A 24,906-nucleotide genomic window follows, 5' to 3' on the forward strand; every position below is an offset into this window, starting at 1 on the left:
AAACGGAGGATCTAAGGACAGAAGGTGGAAAGGTTTCTGAGACAAATGCAAGCAGCGCTCTGGACGGCAACCAACCATTTAAGACAGTGCAAGTATTTTTTACAACTATTTGCACATGTGCGACCTGCAAATCTAACGACATTTTTAAATTTTTGTTGAAAAACGTGGAGGAGGCCTGTCGTCAGCGAGCATCTGGTGGCCGGGTTTGCCACGGCCACCGGCCAGGCACAGGCAAAAAAAAAATCAACGTGGCACCTCTCTCTACAGCCCATGGGCCCACCATCTGTGGGAGGAACCGATGGGGTCGGGTGCGCTGCCACATGGGTGGCAGTGAAGGTCGGCACCAAGGTGCTTCTGGAAAACCGTTCGCCACCTCAGTAGGGGGAAGCGGGGAACCCTCCAAGCTGTGTACAGTAAGGATGACCTCAACTGAGGAGGTAATAGGGCGATGGAAGGAGCACTTTGAGGAACTCCTTAATCCAGCTAACACGCCCTCTGTGGTAGAGGCAGAGCTTGAGGATGATGGGGGTTTGTTGTCAATTTCCCTGGTGGAAGTTGCTGAGGTAGTTAAACAACTCCACAGTGGAAAAGCTCCAGGGATTGATGAGATCCGTCCAGAAATGCTGAAAGCTCTGGGTCTATTTTAGACTTAATATACATTTTTACATTTTTTATCCATTTTACAACTTCACTGTGCACATCATCACATCTTTATATTGTGCCATGATATACATTTACAACTCTACTGTTAAGTCCGACTGAGTGATATACACACCTGGTCATAGTATTTGTTGATGTACTTGTAAAGCTCGTGCAGTGCGACCAGGTAGTTCAGCTCTCCAGAGTAGTTCTGAAACACAAAGCATTGAAGTGAGATGTGGACCTCTTTGTCTGCATGTCTCTGTACTGGGGGGTTCTGAGATTTGACTGCACTCACCCTGGACAGTTCAGCCAGAGCAGAGTTCATCTCCTGGTCACTGGCTGAGATGGTCTGCCGGATGTCAGCATAGTACCTGCAATAATCATTATAATAATAACATCAATATTATTAATGAAATTATGATGAACGGGAGTATTTATTAGTATTAGACTATTTATTAGTACAAGATTATTTTGTGAGTTAAAAATCAATAAATTCATTGTTGTGTTAGTAAGCTGATGAACGTTGATTTCATGCTAAAAAAATCTTTTATAAATATAGAGAACATTTTACCAAACAGAATTTTTTTTTTTTTACAATCATTGTATTTACTATATTACAGAGCAATACATATAAAATAATTTAATTCCAAAATTCATAAATTATATTTGTTGTGAATTGTTAGCCATATTATAAAGGAGCTGTAGAATAGGTTTTACTCCAAACCAACCTTTCTACCATCTGCTTGTAGCGGGGGATGTCTCGGGCATACAGCAGCTTGTTGATGGGAGAGTCCTGTTGACAAAAAAAAAGAGGGAATGAGAAGCAAAGAGAGGAAGAACAGGAGTAAACTCTATTTCTGACTGCAGTAAAGTCGCCACCTGCAACTGAAACATCATTGAGAGCCTTCTGAAGCATCTTCTTGCCTTTTGCCATTTGTGTTCAGTTTTAATTGTGACTGTAGACTGACAACTACACACAACTATTTAAAATAACAAAACACATAATAGAAAGTGTTTTGGATCAGTTCTAATGTGCCTGAAGCTTCTACTGGCTCCCCCCCTATCCAGCCTCACCCGTCCCAGCTTGTGCTCAGCAATGGTGCAGGAGTCCATGAAGGTCTGGGCAATGACAGAAAGTACGGCATCCACGTGGTCCGACGCCTGGACATCAAAGATAAACTGAGGGTTCTTCACAATATTGATCCAGAAACGCAGAGGGAGACTGGAGAAACAGAAGAAATTCTTGTTGTTTTAAGATCCAGCTTGCATCAATCTTTGAAGTGGTTTAAATTCATTATTTTAAACATTAAATACAACTGTGGTCCTGAGGTAAAGCAGATCTAATCCTTTGTTTAGACAAAACACTTTTGACCCTTTCCTGGACAATGTTTGTGTGAACTGTACCTGTTGGTCTTCCAAATGTGTATAGTCTCTGGATCGGAGATGCCGTGTTGTCCCGCCTGATCGTCCAGCAGATCAAAGAAGTATTTGACAGCCAACGGTACAGGACGACTGGTGCTGAGGATCACTGTGAACAGATCGTCTACAAACTTCTGCAATGTACCCTGAAGTAAATGGAGAAAGAAATGAAAATTATTCGGGACAGTGTTTGCTGCTGTGCACCATCGTACACATTACAGACAGAAGTGTGTCACTGTGTTTACTCTGTTTATCGGTATATACAGTATGCACTTAAGACACATGGATTCCCATTGTGTACCAAAATCATACAGCTAAATAAAAACTTTATAAAATATTTTAAAACAATTTTGCCCAACCTCTTTACTAACACTTGAAAATCCATGCTTTTCTCGCCTAAATTTTTACCCCAAAAAAAGTGCTGCAGTTCCCACATCCTTTGGCCCTCTGGGATGACCCTGAGGTCATTGGGAAGTTAACACTCTCAATTTTTTGTTTCTAGTGGTACTGTGACACTAGGCCTTACTGACATAGAGCTAAAGAGGTTAGAACAGAGAATTTTATTTTTCTACAGATATGTCTGTGCGTTTTTCTTATTTCTAAAAAAGCCAAAAAAGTGCAAAATATAAAACTTCTCAAACACAAAAACACATCCACATCACTCACACACATACCTGAATTAACTACATACATAAATTTATAGAAATAAGTAATTATAATTTGATGAAATGGTGAAATGCCATAAGAAGGCCATATTTTTTGCTTTGACACAGATGGAGCCATCACAGGGTTAATTTTCTGGTCATGTTAGGTATCAATCAACTCGGCTTCTTATTGGCTACACAGGGAGGCCGGTTTCATAACCTCTACTTCTAAGTGGAAGTTTATACTGTCAATCTTTCCCACGTGTCTGTCCTCCCAATCCTGCCACATCGTTGGCTTCCATAAGGGACAGCTCGGGTTACAGTTAACGGATTGGTTAGCAACAAAGAGCTGAGCTACTTTGTAGCGCGCTGTGGGAAGACGATACAAGCGATCAAAAAACAAAAATTATGAACTATCTAGATTTCTCTACGTTGAAACTTGGCCAGAAACTACAAGATTGTGAGGGAATCAGCTAATTTTGGATTACAAGCCTTGGATATTCTAATACCTTGGAGTGTTGGCGATGTAGGAAAATAAAGTTTTTGGCAATTGTTTACCGCTGTGGATAAAGACACGAGGAGACAGGTAGGAAAACACACCCGATTTAGACTCGAATCTTTCTAGGTTTCTTTACTTCATAACGTGATTATAACAGCTAAGAGTCAGCTTATGCTTTGTGTGTGGGCTTGATGGAATCATGAGACTTTAAGCTTTCAAATGATGTGCTGCAAGAGCGTGTTTATAAAGATTCAAGGCTTGCAATTTATGACTGAAGAAAACATTGTCTCAAACGTCCCGTTGCCGGGACCTATAGCCTGAACAAGTCATGCACTGGTTGAATAAATAATTAGGTAGCAATGTTTAGAAAAGAAACTACGCTACAGCCTGGCATCGCCAGACTCATTTGCAAATGCGTATTATTCTGGAAGCTCTCAGTTCATTTTCGATTTCTAAAAGCTGTGATAAAGACAAAAAATGCCTCGCCACGCAATCGGATAGACCTACAACTAATCAGAGCTACGAAACAACATAGCACTGAGCTATTTGGTTAATGGTAAAGCAGACAAAAAATGATGGCAGGGTCACATTTGTTTTTAAATTACAGCTAAACAGGACACTGCAAAAGTGTTTCTGAAATATTTAAGACGTGAAATATGCACTGAAGTAACAGAATCTTGATTTATATTCGACCAGGACTGCCAAGTTTCCTAAGCGCTGGACTGACAATTGTGATTGGTCTGCCAAGGTTCTGGTCAGCTGGAAATCTGTTTGAACGGGAGGGGAGCAATAGGTATATCTGCCTGAGTAAATAAAACATCAGCTTGCAGATTCAGCTGGTTTCAAGGCTTATCCTGCTTATTACATGGCTAATGTAACTTAATAAAGAAAACAATAATTTGACACAAAATATATTTATTTGACATTATTAGTATTTGACAACGGTGGACTGAGAATGGGTTTGTCTCCTGCAAGAAAAAAAACTATATATACTTATTTTTTCTATTTTTATGAAGTTCCAGGTCTCTGTGACAGTCATGTGACTGATTATGAATAGCAATGGTCTGTTATGCTTATCAACAGTCTGCTGAACAGAATTAACAGACCATAAAAAAGTGTGATAGACAGAATTGAGTATTCAACAAAGTCCTGTGACAAATCCCAATTATCAGCATTATATATATTATATATACTGTACGTATATATAATTATTACATTCTACAAACTCTTGGTATGGTATGGACTTGTGTGTGTTGGACCATTTTAGCAACATGGCGTGTGTGTGTGTGTGTATCTGTGTCTGTACCTTCATGGACAGCAGGCGGGTCAAGTAGATCTCAGGGATGGCCTTGGCCCTCTCTCTCTCCCTCAGGCTGCCTCTGCGGTGTTTGGGCAGCTCAGGCTCCTCGCTGGCTTTCACCAGATGCCAAAGCCTCACTCCACCTTCATCTGCATCCTCCAGCATTGGAGTCTCTGCACAGGTCAATGTTTCAAAAAGCTTTATTTAGTATAATTTACTGACCAGTGGAGCCCTGCTTCACCATCAGATATACAGAAAGCTTACATTGTCACATTTCATTTATGAAAAACAATTATTGGAATTTATAGAGATTCACTTTGAATATAAAAATCTGGTATCAATAACAGAATTGGATTATAACAAGAGTAGTTTAAAACCTAGTGTATGTGAGGATCATGTATTGTCAATATGCTTAGTAGTTGTTACAGAAATAGTCACTGGTGGTGTCTATAATTCTAATATAGATATTAAATGTTTATGGTTAGTTGTGTTGACCGTATTTTCATCATCATTTTTTTTGTCTCTGTATGTCCTTGTTCTCTATTCTTCTTGTTACTGTCTGTTCTGACATGATGTGATCACTGTTCTTGTCCTTGTTTCTCTGTATATAGCCTGTGTATAGTGTATTTGTATGCATTTATTATTTTTTGTGTACCATCAACCTGCCAGGGGGTCTGCAGATGGAAATTAGCCTAAGGCTACAATCTGGCATATTTACATTTGTGAAAATGTTCATTAATATGTATTGTCCCCTTTAGTTTTTTTCAAAGAAAAAAAAGAAAAAAAAAAGATGAACACAACGCAAAAGAAATGCATTGACTAAATGCCTGAAATGCAATGAATAAGGAAAATCTTTTTTAGGGTTGTGTATCGAAACCCTGGGTTAACAGGACCCGGGCCTAAAACTCTACTATTTATCCTCACTCACTCCCCTATGTCGAAGCTGAGCGTGTGGCGCGCGCACACACACACACACACACACACACACACACACACACACCACACACACCCACACACACACACACACACACACACACACACACACACACACACACACACACACACACACACACACACACTTCCTTGAATTGTCCTGTAAAAAAAACAAAAAAACAAAAAAAACAAAAAAAAACTCTAAAAAAAAAAAAATAAAAAAAAGAAGAAAGAAGAAAGGCCACGGCATTGTTGGCTAATTGTAAGCTCAGGAATCTCTATTGTTCAAGGCAAAATTTAAATTTAAAAAACTGTTGTCCAGATATCTTTAATGTCATGATGTGTTTGGACTAAACCGGTAACGGATTAGAGTGGGATCGGGCTGGATTTTTCTGTCAGCCGGCCCGCCCGCGTCCGACAGAGCAGTAACCGAACCCGACCGAGCCCGACAGGCATTAAGATATTTCTGTCCGAGCCCGACCCTAGCCGACACAGTTAAATCGCATTTGTTTCTCATACTAATGACACATGTACGTTGGTTGGAAAGCCCGCTTTTATTAAGCAATTGTAGGAAGGCATTCGGAAATGTAACAGATGAGCGCATCAATGCACACGGGGCAACAACGCCATTACCTACATAATAAGCTGTTTTAAATTCAAATGTTCAATGCCTTATCGCGCTGATGGGACCGAGCCCGACCCAAACCCAAGCATCCTTAATAAAAATCTGTTTGAACCCGGCCCGGCCCGTCGGGCTCGGGTCGGGTATCCATCCTCTAAACTGGATTTAATCGTCTGGAACTTAATCAAAGTAACAAGACCGTTGTTGTCTGATTATTGTCGATCTGTGGATTAAAATGAGGCTTCAAAAGTTTAGTTGCCCAACTTCAACATAGGAGTTGTGTAAATAGCATTATACGCACAAAAAAGGAAGACAGCTGTGGGCAGGCTGTCAGATCACTAAGGGGTTAAAATCAGTAACAATGAGCCATAGTACGTATATTGCTCCAGTGCAAGACATATGCTATCATCTACACTGCCTGGATTTACTTAATGATGAGAGTGATATGGTTACGGCAAAAATGTCACACACACAGAAAGGTGCTTATTAAGATTCAGTCAGTAGTTTAGTAAAAGCATAAAGGATTTTTAGGTTTCAGTTCAATCATCATAAAGAGATTCATTTTTTCAATAATACTGTTCTCATGTTAACTCACTCTCTCCTGCAATGTAGTCATGGTTGTCATTGTGAATGTGTTTGGTGTGGCGAGGGACCAGCGCTACTGTTGCACCGTCTGGGACCTGATGAACACAAATTATAGTTAGCATTATTAGACCACAAATATATCTAGTAACTTTTAGTGAGTAAAAGTGTGTTAGGGAAGTGTTAACTCTGACCTTGTAGTGCTGCAGTGTATTAAGGCGTTTCCAGTTGCCCTGAACCACAGACGTCAAGTCCTCATCTGACAGAATGAGATGACCAGCAACACCAGACCGCCACTCTGAACAAGAGACAATAGCCAGACAAATCACAATTATCAGCATTATATATATATATATTATATATACTGTACGTGTATACATTTTACAAACTCTTGGTATGGTATGGACTTGTGTGTGTTGGACCATTTTAGCAACATGGTGTGTGTGTGTGTGTAGACATTTATTGTTGCCTTGGACACAGCTCAACAAATACAACAGAGAACATTTGAAGTCCAGTGGACCATTTAACAATTTCTGTCACTTTACTTTCGCAGATATAAGTATGAATAACAAAAATGCTGGAATTGATTTAAGGTGTGTGATGTGTATGTGAATTCTCACCAAGGTCCAATGAGTCTGCGTGGGGTCGGTGGGAGAAGGAGGTGCCCTTGTACACCTGATCCAGCAGCTTTTCTTTCACCTGTGTGATGGTGTCACAGTCCAACACTTTGGAGGGCAGCGGTTGGCTCTCGTTCACTGCTCCACCTTGCACCAACACATTCAGAGTCTGCAAAAGAAGAAAGAAAGTAAGAGGGATGAGAGCGTGAAAGAGGAAACAACAACTTCCTGAAGGTCATGGGGGATTCTTCAATAAGGTGCAAATGATCATTTGGTATAAAGTCAGTTCTCCACACCAGGGTCTTGTACTCCACATCCTCTCTCAGCAGGCGATTGTCATTGAGGGTGTACTTGGCCTTGCCGGTCACAGCATCGACCGGTCCTTTATCTACCTGGTGCTTTATGGCCCTGAACAGCATGTAGAGAGACTCCCCCGCTGAGTCCTGAAACACACAGGCACACACACACACACACGCATGGGTACATTTCTGATGAAACTTTCCCTTGGCACTTCAATGATGTCAGTAGGCTACTTTGACATCTGGACTGCACATTCATCTGCTTTATAAAAGTTAGATATTATGAAGTATAGATAGTATAAGTATTTTTCTAAGCAGACACTCTGGGGGCAACACTTTCAATTAAAGAAAATAAAATGTATTTATACTGTACCTATTAAGTCTATAGGCTTTCTTACTAAATGAATGCTATTATGTAAATACCTGTATTAGTGTGAACATAGTAGACTACTAAAAATCCCTGAAATTACAATATGATAACTAGATAGGTAACTTAACTAGAAAATGATCTCAGACTAGGAAGCAGGTCTCTGATGAGTGATGGTTAAAGTTTGTGATTCCAGAAACCACATACACATGATCCACCTTTCTGCTCAGTGCCCTACCTCGCGGTTTTGCCGCTGAGGGGCTGTTGATAATCCTCTCTTTATGGTCCATGTGTTGCATGTTGTAACACACATAGGCTACCTCTGGGCTCTGTTGTGTGCAGCGCAGACATCGCTATCGGTGTTCGGAATCCCGTACATCTTCCAAAATGCAATGCTTCTATCTAAATGAATTGTGCTTTAAGCTGCATTGCATTTTTTCTGGTACATCATGGGTGTTGTCTAGTGGAACTTAGATCCTCGAACAATACCGAAACTAATCAGCATTTGAGATGCAAATACAGGGGATTGGGTTTGCGCTCTCCCTGTGGAATGTTACTAAATACCAGAACACATATCTTACTCTTCACACTTTTTGAATAAATTATTATTCTGTGGGCTGGATTGGAAGCATTGGCTGGCCAGAAGTGGCCTGCGGGACGCCAGTTGATGATCACTGGTATAATGGCCTTATGACTTTCTTAGAACTACCATATACTGTACATATAGTTCCCATGGTTCATCTTTTTTTTAACAATTACAAACAGCCACATGGTCTGATGGAGTGCCACTCACTTTCCTTACATCACCCCTGTGAATCCTCTTGTTTTATAAAAACTGAGCTTATCTCAAAAAGTAATTGTATGGAAAGTAGATTTAATTATCTAATTTTCTTCAAGATAAATAAAGTATCTCTATCTATCTATGACACATGGACAGACTGGATCCGAATAGTGTAATGCATTAAAAAAAATTTGGGGTGGGATTTTAGGAACCCCCCTTTCTTATTTGACAGGAAGGACTGAGCCTTTGTACATGGGGCACACTATTACTACTGAAAGAACTGCTATTAACTTTACATTCACAATATAAAAACCACAATGTTTGGAGGAAAAAGTGTGCGAGGCTGTCGTCTGATTGGAAGTTGAAAGAGACACTTTCATGGTTGTGTCTTTGGCTATATTATTTAGTGGGGTGTAGTGGTTTATGGGATGAGTAGGTCCTTTGCTTGAAAATGAAAATATGTACACAGTCTTGTACCTTTGACTCTCTTTGGATTTTCTGTTCGTTTTTTCACTCTAAATGATATGTTGTATGCTTATGAGTCACGTGTTAGCTGGTTAGCCTAAGGCATGGTCTAAAACTCTTCATATACAGATTTTTCCAGATGTTAATCTGAGAAAGGAATGTGAAATTTACTTCCGGAACCTAAGATCTCTCGGAGGAGGGGCGGGACTCAATTCTATCTATTTAACAATGTGTCCTCTTTTCATCATCTTTCAGTTCTAATAATGTTGAATGAATCTGTATGTTAATCTGACTGCTAACAGGTGGAAACAGCTAGCCTGACTTCAACCAGCAACTCTAAAGCTCACTGATTAACATGTCATACCTGGCCTGTTTAATTTGTACAAAATGCATAGTGTTGTATGTTGTGTTTTTATGTGATGGACTTTTTCTTAGCTGGGAAGAGTGACGTTTTGGATTTTCAGCTGGTTTTACAAGACTTCAGGAAGTTACTGCTGGACTAAGCTAACCAGCTACTGGCTCTTGCTTCAAATTTAGTGGTATGGTTTTTCTCTCTGCAAAAAAGTGAATAAAAGTATTTCGGTGGGCTAAATGAATGATGTCAGCAAAGGCTTTGTGTCTTTCTTTTCATCTTCTTCTTTGTATTTAATTTATTTAGTGAGAATATACTGTATATTATCAGATTATATTTTAATTATTATATCAGATCACTTTTTTGTATGAATGGTGTGGAATCTAACCTAATAAGAAGATGGTCATAAAAAAGAAGTTACAGTGTTCTTCTTAAGGCCATCTTAACAAAACATCATGCTCAACCTTCCCCTTAAACATTTCATGACCAGGTCCCAGGGCTCAAACACAGATCAAATCTTTAAAAATGTTACTTAATAAAAAGAATATAAGTGTCACATTTGGGATTTAAATGATATATGAGTGTGTAGTGGTATAGTAGCAGAAATATAAAATCATGTCTTATGTGTTGACTGACCCTGAGGAAAGCATAGAGGCAGATGGACATCCAGTTGGTCAGCAGCTTCTCCACCACCGTCTCTGTTCTGCAGAGAGAAAACGCTAAATTTGAATCACTGGCAAGCATCTTTAAAACACCCTTTAAACTATTACCATGTTCTTCTTCATACCGTCGCAGCATCAGTTTGGGGTTCTTGGCCACATACTGCTCCACCAGGTCATTGAGGAGAGTTTTGAGGATGTCAGTGAAATACTCCAATTTGCCGTGCAGCGACACCGTCAACAGGGAGGCCACATAGGCCCGGTCTCTGGGAGAGAAAGTCCGCTGGCTCTCCAGAGTGTGAATGAACTGAGAGGAAGAAAAAACTAATTATCTCTCTGCTTAAAATGTAGGTATCATCTTAAAGCCTTGCTCTGCTCATGACACTGATGACTACCTTGGTGAGGAAAAGTTTACTGTTGAGCAGGTTAGACAGCTGTACCAGGCCCTGCTCCACCGTCTGCCTCCGACACTCCTGAACGTCTAGGTCTCTCCTCAGTGGAGACTCCCGGTGGCCGGGGAAGAAAATGCGCTCAGCGTACCTCCGGTAGTCAAGGAAAGGAATGCCAGAGCCCACCAGGTCGCTGGACATGTCCATCATCTCTGTCATCAGGTCTGAGTCAGCGTGGAGGGAAGGGACAAAAGATCATTAGTTGCTAAATGCTCTTTTCTCGTCACTTTGGACAAAAAGTGACAAAAATATCATATTCAAAGTGTGTGCTGTGAACAAGTTATGAGGTGGAAGATGGTAAATATTGACACTGGACAGTGTTAGCAGGCTAAAATGAAACTCCTCTGCAGCAGCCATGTGGTATGGTGCAGCAATCAAGGAGGTGGGATGTAGTAGGATAATCTCATTAGGCCAGTGTGAAAAAGTGTTTTTTTTGGTCACAAACTAAAATAAACTTTTTGTTCTTCCATCTCTGGCTCTCAAACCTCATTTCTCTCTTTCTTACTCTCCCCTTTGTCATTTAACTTCTCTCCTTTACCTGTGAACTCTTTCTTGCAGCGGTCTCTCACGCTGGTTTCCAGGTTCTCCAGTTGGATCTGGACCTTCTTGTAGTCCCTCACAGCCTGCTTACTCTTTCTCCTGACATGCAGCAACAAAAACAGGACCAGAGGGTGAGGCAGGGATAGAAAACGGAGGACAAATAATACTAATTTCACACTGGAGCTTGACCCAAAAAGCCCCCACAAGGAAAAATCAGAGTTAGTCATGAGGTCAGCCACTGCCAATCATCACAAGCAGTCATCACGGCCAATACCAACATTCCCAGTTAGAGAAAGGGTGAAAAGTAAAGGAAGACAGTGTTTGCCTGGGACCCAAGTGTAAGTGTGTGTGCACATGTATGTGTGTGTGTATATATATATATATATATATATATATATATGTATGTATATCTCTATATATGTATATTATTATTTATTTTTTTGTCAGCCAGAGCGAATGCTGCTCTCCAGAGAAAAATCATTCCACTACGTCAAGTTGTGCCATCCAGCAACCGCGTACAGGCTGCTCTTATTATATATCCATGGAACAGGCAGCTGAACTAGACCCAGGGTAAGCCTCACTGTGAGACGGAGGCAGCTGCCCCGAGGAAGAACTTTGACCAGACAGGCTCCGAGATAACATTATCAGACATGAGATCAACTGCCATTAACCAGAGATGCATGTGTGAAAGGGGCTTACGATTATAAAGTTGTAACTTATAAATTATTGATTGTATTGATTATTACCAAGCTCTTAATAGTTCTCAATATCATCAAAACAAAACCCCCACAGGGTACCTTTAACTGACTGTCTCAATTATATTTCTCTACACTCAACTACACAGAAAACATTTACAGAAACACACGGTCGACCCACTGACCTGTAAATGAGCACAATGATGAGGACAATGAGGGCTACTATGGACGCCCCAACCCCAACTCCAACCTGAGCCTCCAGGGGGAAGGTAGACAGGCTGAGGTTGTCATACTGAACCTTTCCAAGGGAGAAGTTCAGGTTGCCCATACGGACCTGAAACACACAAACAGCAGTGTCCTTCTAAGGTGCTCACACAGTCCCATCCTCCCTGATGAGTTACATTAATGGGTTTCTTGTGGTTTTGAAGTGAAAGTACGGACTCACTGTGAATTCAGGCAGATTGTCAGAGCCCTCACGTTTCTTGCCGTTGGGTCCTGGTGCAGGCTGCTGAGGTGGTGGCTCGCAGTACAAATGGTTTCTGGTCAGGGTCTTAACAGCACAGACACCTTCCCCAACTAACACTACCACCTCATCCTTAGTGATGGCCAGGTCCAGATCTTCCCCCTGTACACATGGAGATGGAATGTCAAAAAAGTGAAAAACATTCACAAAATAAGAAAAATTGAATCTTATTGTGACAATTGCAACACCTAGTTTTTATAATAGTTTTATTTACTATAATAACTGTTGCTTTATATTGATTGATTTGAGTGACTGTTCTGTCCTAGCACAATGGAAAAAACTCACTGTTAACACCCAAAGCTGTAGTGAATAGGCCATGGTAAATCAGCATGTGAGTCTGGTTGTGGTGTTCAATATGACAGGACCCTTATACTTAAATACATAAATATAACAATGAAGGATTGTAAAAATTAGCCAATGTCACCATTGCTTTGCTTAGTAAAACAGCTACTTCCTATCACTGCCTCTCCACTGACCTCCAGCTGGATGAAACTGCCAGGGTTGTAGCGGTATGCCTTCAAAGGGTCCTGCTGGTTAAGGGGCCGCAGGACTGGGTTGCGTGCATAGCTGAAAGTCTGGGGGTTCAGATTGCTGAAGTCAAAGCGCAGGTTGTCTAGCAGAAACTCTGTTGTGACCTTTGACCCCCAGATGGAGGAGTCCACCATAGGAGAGCGGCATAGGATCAGTGAAGAGGAGTTCACCTCACAGCGCTCCATGAACTGATGAGACCAAGAGGGTGCAGAAAAGATCTTCAGTAAAGGAAGAATTTTTGGAAATAAAACCAACACACCCATACGCACTTATGCATGCACACACCTGTTTGACAGAGCAGAGTGGGTCTTCAGGACAGATAGGTTCTGGAACCATCCTTGCTGCCCTCCCAAAAGTCTTCTCCCTGTCCTCCTCTTGCTGTCCACTCCTCTTCCTCCTGCGTTTCCTCCTCTTACTTGGGCTGATTGACTCAAAGGGAAAGACAGCCACCACCATCCGGGGCTCCTGCACCACGTCCAGGTTTTGGCCGGACACATAGATCAGTCGACCACCACTAAACAAACAGAAAACTCTTAAAAATCACAGCACTTTTGACACCTAACAACTTTATAAGTTGGGAACAAGAGGCGATGATTGAGAGATGAAGGTCAGATTTCCAGACTCACTCCAGGAAGCTCTTTGCTGGTGTAGCGTGGGTGATATTGGGGTTGTGGGTGTAGTGGTAGGCTGAAGTGTGGAGGTGACGCTGGCTGCTACCGTAATGCAGGGTGACGCGCACATCTCCTGTCTTATTACTGCTGCCTATCACACACTGAACACTGGTACTCTGCACCTCTGACACACTGAGAAGAGGGGCAAGGAGGCACATAGGAGAGACAAATTAACAAATTATGTTATGTGATCTTCATTGACCCCAGAGAGAGAGAGAGAGAGAGAGAGAATCTTACATGTGACAAGTCACCCCTCCCACAGTAATGGTGAGGTCAGAGGGACGTCCTGTCAGCAGGTTTCGGCCAATGATCGTTAAGGATGTTCCTCCGGCTTTGGGTCCCCTTTCAGGAGACACCCCCATCACAAACGGGTCCTGAAAATGAGGAGAGGAAGGAAAAAAAGTCAGTGAGAACTGCCTCAACCTAAACAAATCAGTTAAAATAAAGTTTCATTTAAAAATTTACAGAATTGTCAGAATTCAGATTTATTACACTGTATGGCTCCGATATGTTGATGTTTTTGTTGTATGCATTGCCTACAACGCAACAACGGGTCGACAAAACTTTATCTAATCTACTTTAATTAAATCTAATCTAATGTACCTGGTAGCTGAATGTCTGGCTGGAAACACCAAACTCTCCTCCGTTCACTTTTACAGACACATGGCCCACCTTCTCTCCTCCACTGGCTTTGGTTCTGCACACAATCCTGAAGGACAGAGTTCTTCTTAGTGAAGCAGAATCAGACATGCACCATGGCAATGTTTCATTAAGTGAATGTAAATGCCCCATATGCTTTTGAGTGAGTTTTGTAGTCAATTCACAAAGGATTCCATCAAATTCCCTTAAAAACAAGACAACACTTCAGAAATCCTCTCCTATCCCCCCCAGCAGCATTTTGTCTTTACCTGGAGGAGACCTCATAGAGGCTGGGAATGACCGTGCAGGGAATCCCGGCTACTGACACAGAGTAGAGGATGTCTTCAGCCTTCTGGCCCAGGTTGGAGCCTGAGATGGTCACCATGGTGCCACCTTCCAACAACCCAGAGAGGGGCTCGATCTGACGAAAGTCAGGAAAAATCTTTACTTATTAATGATCTTAAATAAGAAGATAACTTTTGACTATAAGCACCTACATTGCTGTATTATGTGTTTCCCACACGCCCAAAATAAAGAGAGAAAAGGTCAAAGGTCAGTACTCACAGAGTGGATGACGGGGGCGGGGCACGTTTGCTGTACAGGTTCACTACACAAGTCTGAATACAAGCAGCTGGCCCGAGCACCGCCACACCACACACAACCATACTTGTGGTCAGCTGTATGGCAGCGGCTGCAGTCAGAGCGGCCCACAGAGCAGTTGTACAGAGTCACTGAGGTCATAACAGACAGACAGACAAGAGCATCAGTCAATGTTAAAGTGTACTTCATTCACATTCAGTGTCTTTGAGGATAATAGCTATATGTTGAGTGCAAAAGAAATCTGAATGACCTCACCATATAGATCAGGAGAGCTGTCCACATGGAAGGTGTCCCTCCTCTTTACGTACACCATGGCATTGTATTCCTCCACTAGAGCAGAATATGTGTACTGGACAAAAAATGGTTTAATTAAAAAGACAATTACTATTTGTTACACTGTAAGAATAACAGACATCAAAGTAGACACAGTTTAATTCTGCCTCAAAAAAACATCACTTTATCCTCATTCATGACATAAGTCCTATAGAGCTCAACAGTGTTGTCCCGGAAGTAAAAATCCCTTTCATTCATTCCCATTCAAGTTTCTGCTCATGTAAAAGCTAAAAGTCCATAGAAATCAACCTTGATTTGAGAAAAATATGTTTTATTCGCCATATTAGGACATATTAGGACACTACCCACAATCCGCAACAGCGACGTCTCCGATTGGTGGAACTTGCTGTTATCATTGAAATATTAACTGCACTTTCGAGCGGCTAGAGCGAGCTTCTACCACTGAAGACTATGATAGTTTCTGTACACGTTCCAGGCTTAAAACCTTTTATATAAGCATTTAATGAAACGTCACTTCCAGAAACATTAGAAATGTGCCCCTGGGGATCAAATCTGTATACGACTGTCTGTGTTGATACACACCTGGTGTAGTTGACAGGTAATGTCAAAGTTTGATGGATTCATGTCATCAGTCTCCACATAGGCATCCACCACCACCGTCTGCCCCTCGATCACCAACACACACTCATAGTCCAGCTCTGGATCCTGAACAAACAATAACTTGTTTTTGGTGACCAGCCAGGCAAACAGAATCGTCCTGTGTGTGTGTGTGTTGTACCTGATAGAGGTGCAGGTTGCGGGCCATTAAGGTGATCTTCTTCTCCACTCTGACAGGGAGCAGTGATGAACCCTGGACCTTCTCCACACAGGGACAAGCTGAGGAACCCCAGCTGACATAGGATCCCTCGTCGCCCTGTTGCCCAATACACACACAGTATAAACAAACAAGTTCCCCCTTCCTCACTCACTCGCTGTTTACATTAATGTTATGTGATTGTTGCATCTTTCAAATTATTCTGATGCAATGAGTTTATTTGTTAAGAGATGAGAGAATTGCAGGGTGCACAGCTGTGTGCCAAAGTAAATTTTTTCATTGAACCTCTAGGTGGTACCAAAGGTTGATATTTTCAAATTCTAAACATGGATGCTTTAACGCCTGAAACTGGAGACCATTGTCTTTTTTGTAATTAAAATTTTTGTTTATTTTTTAACAACACACACAACTCGCAACATGAACACCCCCTCCCCCCCCTTCATTATCACCGCCATGATGGTGACAGTAACTCGCAGGATGAATAAACTTCTTCTTCTTCAACAAAATAGTAAAATAGATAATAAACCATATAAACTAATATATAAATGACAAGAAGTCAAGACAGACAAAATCACCATAAACCTGGTTTTATTTTCAAAATTTGTTTTTTTGTAAACTATCCGGCTGCGCTGTGGCCTTCCTATATGGGATTACCCATCTACAAAGATATTCACTTGCGGCTTGCATAGAATTAGAGGAGACGCCGAAATAATGCAGCGCGCGGGCCTGTCACAGCGTGGAACAGTTTGCTCTTCCTCCCCCCTCTTGTGATTTGACGTTGTACCGTCAAGCAACCAGCCAGGCCCAGCAGTGGCCAGCAGCACATGCACACAAGCAGGACAGAGACGGAGCAGAAGAATGGCAGAGGAAGAGGAGTGTTTTGTGGCTATATTTTTAACAGAAGGTTATAGTTCTAGTAGTTTCTGTTGTTTCAAGAATTAATGATTACGCCAAGCACTTTTACATATTACAGGCACCATTCAAACACGTTTGGGCGCTGCCAAAAAAGGTGTGTGACAGCCCCTGTGCGATCCAGTGAGGCCACTCTGTGGGAGTGATACCTCACTGGTATTAATTATCTTTGTCTTGAGTTGATAACATATTTAGTGCAGCTGTGAGTGGGGATAAAGCTCCACCTGGTCAGCCTACACACGCTACTTACTGCAATCCAGATTTCAACCATGGCCTGATCACCTCGCCTGCAACATCTTGTTTTTGGTTTATTTAAGTTACAGAGACACACATTGCACTCTACAAAATATGTTTAGTTTATTCTTTTGTTAAATAAAATCACTTTTTTATCATTTACCACCTGAACCACAGCCACCCCTAGGAAACAGCCCAAAGCGTTGTTAAGATGGTTTTTAGATTCCCAAAGCAGAGCAAAACCATTTCTTATGGTTTAATTATTTATTTATGTTTTTTTTTTACATTAACATGAGTTCCCCCAGCCTGCCTATGGTCCCCCAGTAGCTAGAAATGGCAATAGGTGTAAACCGAGCCCTGTCTTTCATGCTCTGCCTTTGAGAAAATGAAAGGTCAGATGGGCCGATCTGGAATCTTGCCCCTTATGAGGTCATAAGGGGCAAGGTTACCTCCCCTTTCTCTGCTCTGCCCACCCAGAGAATTTGGCCCACCCATGAGAGAGAGACACCATGGCTTTCAAACAAGCAAAGTGGCAGTTGGTCAAGGCCCCACCCCCTCTTCTGGCACGTCCTAAGGAAAAGCTCATTGTGGGACTGGCTCTAGTGGCTGTAATTCTGCACCAAGGCTGAAATTTGGAAAAGAAACTTAAGATACAGTATAAGGGGACCACTAAGTCCTATATAAAAGTATCCAAAGAGCACAATGTCATGGGACCTTTAACAAAATAGCAACAGCCTTTATCAGTTTAGTGTAGTGACTTGGTGCAGTCAGTTATTCTCAATATCTACTTGAAACTAGTAGCATAAAAAGCATGCACATTGTGGCAGTTTCCTTTGCTATTGCCAGCTCTTGTGATAACCCTTGTGAATTCTAAAGACCATGGTCTCTGTTTGAACTGATTATTTTGTAGAAATCTACAATGAGTTGACTAAACAATTGTGTGAGGGAAATAAAATAAATTGGGAAGAAAGGAAGAGTTGTGCTAATTTATTTCACGTTTAGTTTAAATTATTTTTAAATTTACAATAATTTGGCTTTTTTTTCCCACTTCAGCCCCTGCCCCCCAAAATGTCTGTGCATGTCCCTGCTGTGCAACCAGGACGTGCTGCAGCGATTGTTTTGGCGTCTAATCTATTTCCTGAGCAAATGTGTCAAGCCAGATAGGTAATCACTTACAGGGGGGCCACAGTACAGCCGGAAACATTACAAAATAAAACATTTTAAAATAAAACACCCAGGTTTATGGCAATTTGTCTTGCCCTCTCAGCTGTGTCGTGTACAAGGAAACACGTGATCAGGCACACGGAGAGAGAGACCGACGGATACACACACACGCGCACGCAAGCACACACACGCGCTTCGCCAGCAATGTGTTTCCAGGCTTATGGGCATGAATGCATATGTGAACAAAGTTGTCTTAAGCCTTTAGTGTCTCCAGAGGGAGCTCTGTGAAGTCTGAAAAAATGTCCTAAAAAATGACACTTGAGTCAGCATTGTTTGAAGACTACAAGTTTGAAAAGTAAATGATTCTGGAGATGGGCAGTTAGAAAGTCAGCTGACCTGACCTCTATAGCTTGCTGCTCATTTCTGCTAAAGACTACATACAAAACAATAGGCCGCTTAGTTGCATTGTGCGTAAGTACATGCCAGGTTTTGACGAGAAACAACAATGTGTGGAATGATATCTCTGCTTCTAACTGATATGTTGTTTTAAGATTTTTTTAAACTCTCAAATATTGACATCAGTATTGGCTTAAATAATCCCGTATGACTTTTTCAGTGAAAACTAGGCTAGTTTACTCAAGCAACTGCATCAATTCATCTGATTCTATTCATGTAGAAACAAGATACAATTGTGGTTATCCTTGGCAAAATTACATTATACAGATAATTACAGAAAATGATCACAACATAGATCACAATCACAATATTGATCAGAAAAATCATAATTTTACATTTTTCTTAAGTTGTTCAGTTCCACTTTATGCAAAGATGATGATATAAACTAGTGTTGTAAAATATTGTGTAAATGCAACGCTTTCAGTAATACGTAATACTGAGCTATGAATGTAAAACACAAAAATCATTATTTACTGAAAACAACAACAATGGGATCAGTATAAGAAGCAAAAGGGGGGTGGCAGTAGCTCAGTTCGTAGGGAGTTGGGTTGGGAACCGGGGGGGTCACTGGTTCAAGTCCCCGTATGGCTGGAGAGATGCCGCTTCACCTCCTGGGCACTGCCAGGTGCTCTTGAGCAAGGCATCGTACTCCCCCAACCGCTCAGGGCGCTGGTTCGGCTGGCAGCCCCCTCAACTCTGACATCTCTCCATTAGTGCATGTACAGATCCTGAGCCACACCATGTGTGTGTGTGTAGTTCAGGACTGTGTGTGATAACTAACAAAAGTGTGGACACAGAGTGTAAATTGTAATTTCCCCATTGGGGATCAATAAACAGATTTTAAAAAATAAAAAAAAGCAAAACAACAAAAAACATTTCAGGTGTCCGACAGTAGAGGAAGAGCAGGGTAACAAGGGCAGACAGGGAAGCTGGAGCATAGAGTCAGAAGCTGGGAGCGCGGGGAGGCTGCTCAGAAGAAGAAGAAGTAGTAGTAGTAGAAGGAGGAGGAGGGAGGCGGTGGAACTCACCGGGAGGAAGGCGTCAGCTGGATCATACTGGTAGTCCAGCTCTGAGTCAGTATCCTGCAGGTGGGAGTAGGATGGGAAGGTGTGGTCGACCTCCCCATCACCTGACAACACAGTGGCAGCGGAAAATGTGGCTCTGTCATTTTCTGACTGGATTGCACTCTCAGCATGGATGTCTACTTCTTCTTTTGGCCAAAAGAGCACCTCAGGGTCGTTGCCTGGGCTTCCTGCCTCAGTCTGTGAGTCTTGTGGGGGCATCAGGGTGGAAGCCTGGGTCAGGTCCAGGTAGAGGGAGGGCTCAGAGTTGCCAGGTTCACCCAAAGAGAAGGGCGTGGGTAGAGGGAAGCCAGAAGAGGTCGGAGTGGGAGGCTCTGCCAGGCCCAAAGTTCTCTCAGCTTCCTGGGCGTCACCGGGGGGGAACTCTGTCACCATCTCAGGGGTGGAGGAAACTGGTTCATGGGGCGGGATGATCAAAGGCACCACAGACTCAAGATCTCCACTTAGAATATCCGCCATGGTGACAGGCACCAACTCTGTGGCTACCATGATGGCAGTGGGTGTAACTGTAGCCCCTTCAGTGTCACTTTGGGTGACAACAAAAAGTTCTCCTGCTTCAGTCTCTTCTTCCTTTGTGGTAGTGACTTTTGGGGTTAGAGGTGGAGTGGGTGGTGGTGTGGTGGATGTTATGGTGCTAACAGGCTGAGGGGGTAGTGTGGTCGATGGGGTGGTTGGCTCAAGGCTGGTGGTGGTCGCGGGTAGAGTAGTGGTTGCAGGAGGGGTGGTTGGCTCCTGAGTGGTTAATATAGTGACAGGGGCTGCGGTTGTTGTTGTTGTTGTTGTTGTTGTGGCAATAGTTGTACTTGTAGTGGGAGTTGTTGTGGTAGTTGTCATGATGCTGGTTGTCAGGGCAGCCGTTGTGGTAATGGCTGTTGTGATGACTTTAATAGTTTTGGTTGTGGGTGGAGCTGAGGTGGGGAGTTTAAACTAGGAGAGGAAGGAGGAGGGGAAGACATGGGGAGAGGGTAAGACAGAAATAAAAATAACAGAAAGAAAATAACCAATAACTGAAAATAAACAAATGAACTGCTGGAATTGTGTTATTGTGGCTTATGACACAGCAATGATTGATGTTACAAATAATGTTGGCTTGTATATGAAGCACAACAAAACATGTATGAGCACTAATGAATGTATGCAAAAATGCATTATATTTAAATTGAAAAACATTGACCGTTAATTCACTTTAAGGTTCTAAAAATAAAGAATAAAAAATACTTGTGTGAAGTATCGGTACTCAATAAAACAGACCAACTTAAGTGCTTTATTTTGAGAAAAAAACATGTATGTTTGATTTTTTTGGTCTTAGAACTCAAATGAGTGACTGTGTTGTGCAGCTGTTAAATAAAGAGTAGAAAATATCTATTGAATAAATTATTGATGTTTTCCTCATATCACATGCTCTCTGCCTCCTGATGGGTCACCTGTGGAGGTGATGCGAGGCAATCCACCAATGCGTCACGTTATTTCCCTGATCTACAGAGTGCATCAAAACATTTTCAACTTTACAGTAAGTTTAGCCCTTTGGCTCGTGGGTGAATAACTTACAATACAACTTTTCCCAAAGAACCTTTATACACAAGAGCACAAAAATTTCACAAATGCTTTATTTAACATGGTACACCAGCTGTGATTACGTGTATTTTACATCTCAGTGAGTGATGCACTCAATCAGATGTTTCTGTTTGAATAACTTACATGTTGGTTGTAGATGATCACCCCCTCTTCACAGGTGGGCTTGTGGGTGCACAAGTGCTGGTGAACACACCAGTTACAGCCCCATCGGCTCATAACACAACCATGGCAACTGCACACAGAAACAACATCATGTAAAGATTAGAGACATAAAATAATAGTTTCTTTTGAAGGACTGTGCAGCAAGGTGACAGATAAGTAAAGGGGATACAAACAATGAAGCTATGAAGAGGTCCAATATAAGTAAAAAAGAAAAATCAAAAGAATTTAAATGTATTCACAAACAATTCACAAAAGTTAACAGACATGCATATAAGTCATAATGCAGATCTATGCAATGGGACACTCTGGTAAACTATTTAAAGTTTGTGTAAAGGGGCCCGGACACTAGCAAATAATACACATTGTAAATACAATCATATTGTTTTGATAAAAAAACATAACATAACATGTATTATACAATTACATTTACAACCTAAACAAAAAGAAAAAGAAAAGAGAAACCATAACTACTAAATATAGTAGAAGTGGGAGAAGGGAGAGAGAGAATGGTACAGAAAAAGAGAGATGCATCTGATGTAGTTTAATAATCCAATTGCTGCCAATATGGACCCTGTGGTAAGAAAGGTCAGTGATCTAATTTAATTGAGGCTCAGTTTCTGATGGGAAAAGGAGAAGACCAACAGAGAGAGAGAGAGAGAGAGAGAGAGGGCTGATAAAGTGAGCAGGTCTGGTAGGATATTATACAAGCATTCAACACAGGGATGTTCAGAAGGCTCACACTTTCATGCATTTGTATTATGGCTCATTATTTTCTCAATTTTGAGCCTACCAAAACTTGCTCCTCAGTTGGGTTGGAACTACATTACAATTATTTTAAAGAAAAGAACCAAGAACCACTCGTACAAACACATTTGTTCTTAAATGGCATGTATAATTGATATTTTGCTGATTTAAATCAGCTAGGGATAATCTTTTTGTGGGCAGTGTGTGCAGATGAACAATGAGTGGAACACTTGTACACAAAATTTTCACTGAAAAAAAGTTTAGGATAAAAATTTGAAAAGCATGAGCCCAATGTCTTCTGCCTCCTATATAATGGAGACTCCCATAAACTAAGCCAGTCAGTATGGTTTTATGGTTACAGTTAAACCCAGACTCAAGGAGCACAGCGGAGCCATGTGATGAGGACTCACAGCCTCCTCTACTCAGAGGTGTGGAGTCATTCATTCAATATTAAAAGCAGGAGAGCACATGAGAAGAAATGGTACAAAACAGACTAAGACAAACAGGGTACAAAACTACAAAAACAACAGCCTCAGAGAGAGAATAAGACTTGATTATAAGGTCTGCAATGAGCAGAGCAGACCGGAAAGCAGACCAGAGAGCAGAGCTGATAAATCATGGTAACTCACGGCATGCTGCCAGACAGCTGCTTAACAGCCGTACAGTCATAGAAGGTGAAATCCCTCGCTGTGACAGTGACGACGCCGAATCGAAGAGACAGGGTGACTGTGACAAAGTCTAAGAACAACACAACATGGAGAGAGTAAATACATGTTTCACCTGAGCACAATGCTAAAAGAAAAGCCCTCTGAAAATATTTGGCCAAGCTTATCCTGTCTGGTTCAGAAAGTCTGGGATGAGTACGATGTTTCTTAAAACCCAGTGTGAAAATGAGTGGGAGGTTTGGTCTAGACAGCAAAATCACAGAGGCCTATTAGAACCCATGTGCTTCCTCCATCCAGCCCAGAGAGTGCAATCATAATCAAGGCAGGGCACAACACACAAGATGTTTTAAAGCTGCATGATGCTGCAATGTATGGGTATATTTGATTTAAAAAAATGATGAATACTAAATGTGGGTCTTGTTTTCATAGTTCTGACCATCAATTACAATAATATTGTACTCACTATGTCTTTTTATTTATTTACTTATTTAAAAAGTTTTCCCTACCACACTTGCTGGTAGTTGTGGACACCCCATTTTCACACATTCATACACATCAGCCAGGTGAGAATCAGTTGCACTTACAGACCTTGTCTTTTGCTTTTTTATTATTATTAAGTGAGTGCTGGCTGGCACTCACTCTTTTTAAGTAAAGGTAAACCACAGATGGATCTTTAAATGCAGACTGTGTGTCCATATCTCAGTAAACCCCCCAGGCTGATTCTTCCTGATCCCTGCTCCCAGAGAACTACAACAAGCTGCAAGTTTCAGAAATGCAGGCATGGGAACCAGTGTCTGTGTTTGTGTGTGTTTGTGTGTGTTTGTGTGTGTGTCTGTTCTGTGTGTGTTTGTCTGTGTGTGTTTGTTGAGTAAGTATGACCTTAAGAGAGGCTTTTTATTCACAAGCCCCTTAAATCTTCTTTTATCATTGCCACTGACCAAACAAACAGTACTTTGCTGTCAGCATGCTAAACAACCACCAAAAAACCAAATCACATATCATGAAGCATAAAATATTGAGATTAAAAAAAATGATGAGGAGTTGTTTGTTTTAAAGTAAATATTACTCCCTGCTGTGTAAGCTGGTTTAGGAAAAATGGGACACAGGGATTGAACTGTAAACGTGTATTGTATGGCTGGACATGCAAACACACACATACAGAAACACACACGCACAAAGATTAATCACATCACAAGATGCAGCCAAATCCTCCAGTTGCAAAGTTGAAAAATTCAAACAGCAGATGGTCAGGTCTGAGGTTAAAGCACTCACCCTGTCCAGGAGGCACCATGGGTACTTGGCTAGTTTCAGGAGAATGGCAGGTGACCCCAGATTCAGTGACAATGGCTGGACTGTGACTGTCCATGAAAAAGCAGGAGTAGGACTCATCTTTCTCTAACACTGGAAGTCCTGTGACTGTCAGAGACACCTGATGAAAGACAAAATATTAACCCTGATGAAAGATAGAGCTGCAGTGCATGTGGTAGACTTCAAAAATCCTCATAAGATTCAAGTTTGCACAATGTGCTGAATTTTATTTAGTGCTTTTCTAGTCTTAACAACTACTCAAAGGGCTTTTTTTTTTTAACAGGAACCATTCACACACATTCACACATGCCCAAGGACACTTCGACATGGGACTGCAGGGCCAGGGATTGAACCACCAACATTTCGATTGGCAGGCAACCGCTCTACCACTGAGCCACATCCGCCCACAGTTTTAAGTGTGGCTATCTAAATTTTCTGCTGTCCTTCACCCATGCAACGTGACCTCACATGAGACAAAGGAAGAGAAGAAGAAGGAAGAGCAGTCCACACCTGTGCTGTTACAGAGGACACTAAAGGTCATAATGACAGTAAGTGATTCAATTGTAAATCTGATCGGCTCAGTGGTAAATTTCAATGTGAAATAATTAAATTTGAAAACTAAAATGGATTCCCTGACTGCAGGAATATGACTCATGCTTGATTTATT

General features: G+C 41.6%; 1 protein-coding gene across 4 annotated transcripts in view; it reads right to left on the minus strand.

The window, feature by feature from the left end:
• plxnb1b (plexin b1b) overlaps positions 1-24,906 on the minus strand; it is a 151,043-nt gene that overhangs the window by 1,098 nt on the left and 125,039 nt on the right. For 3 of the 4 annotated variants that reach the window (XM_032514565.1, XM_032514568.1, XM_032514566.1), the window contains 30 exons: positions 24,204-24,360; positions 22,896-23,004; positions 21,484-21,592; positions 19,732-20,712; positions 15,902-16,036; positions 15,706-15,828; positions 15,085-15,178; positions 14,794-14,960; positions 14,499-14,650; positions 14,194-14,299; positions 13,828-13,964; positions 13,546-13,722; positions 13,205-13,433; positions 12,865-13,107; positions 12,311-12,490; positions 12,051-12,199; positions 11,169-11,269; positions 10,577-10,794; positions 10,310-10,488; positions 10,159-10,225; positions 7,555-7,701; positions 7,262-7,427; positions 6,836-6,939; positions 6,655-6,739; positions 4,511-4,677; positions 2,047-2,207; positions 1,717-1,864; positions 1,371-1,435; positions 938-1,013; positions 776-850 (listed from right to left, as the gene is read on the minus strand). In XM_032514565.1, the coding sequence (XP_032370456.1) occupies positions 776-850; positions 938-1,013; positions 1,371-1,435; positions 1,717-1,864; positions 2,047-2,207; positions 4,511-4,677; positions 6,655-6,739; positions 6,836-6,939; positions 7,262-7,427; positions 7,555-7,701; positions 10,159-10,225; positions 10,310-10,488; positions 10,577-10,794; positions 11,169-11,269; positions 12,051-12,199; positions 12,311-12,490; positions 12,865-13,107; positions 13,205-13,433; positions 13,546-13,722; positions 13,828-13,964; positions 14,194-14,299; positions 14,499-14,650; positions 14,794-14,960; positions 15,085-15,178; positions 15,706-15,828; positions 15,902-16,036; positions 19,732-20,712; positions 21,484-21,592; positions 22,896-23,004; positions 24,204-24,360 (5,007 nt within the window). The remainder of the gene's footprint in view (positions 1-775; positions 851-937; positions 1,014-1,370; positions 1,436-1,716; positions 1,865-2,046; positions 2,208-4,510; positions 4,678-6,654; positions 6,740-6,835; positions 6,940-7,261; positions 7,428-7,554; positions 7,702-10,158; positions 10,226-10,309; positions 10,489-10,576; positions 10,795-11,168; positions 11,270-12,050; positions 12,200-12,310; positions 12,491-12,864; positions 13,108-13,204; positions 13,434-13,545; positions 13,723-13,827; positions 13,965-14,193; positions 14,300-14,498; positions 14,651-14,793; positions 14,961-15,084; positions 15,179-15,705; positions 15,829-15,901; positions 16,037-19,731; positions 20,713-21,483; positions 21,593-22,895; positions 23,005-24,203; positions 24,361-24,906) is intronic. The other variant, XM_032514569.1, reaches the window with a different exon arrangement.

The sequence above is a fragment of the Etheostoma spectabile genome, chromosome 4, assembly GCF_008692095.1.
Source record: "Etheostoma spectabile isolate EspeVRDwgs_2016 chromosome 4, UIUC_Espe_1.0, whole genome shotgun sequence".
NCBI lineage: Eukaryota > Metazoa > Chordata > Actinopteri > Perciformes > Percidae > Etheostoma > Etheostoma spectabile.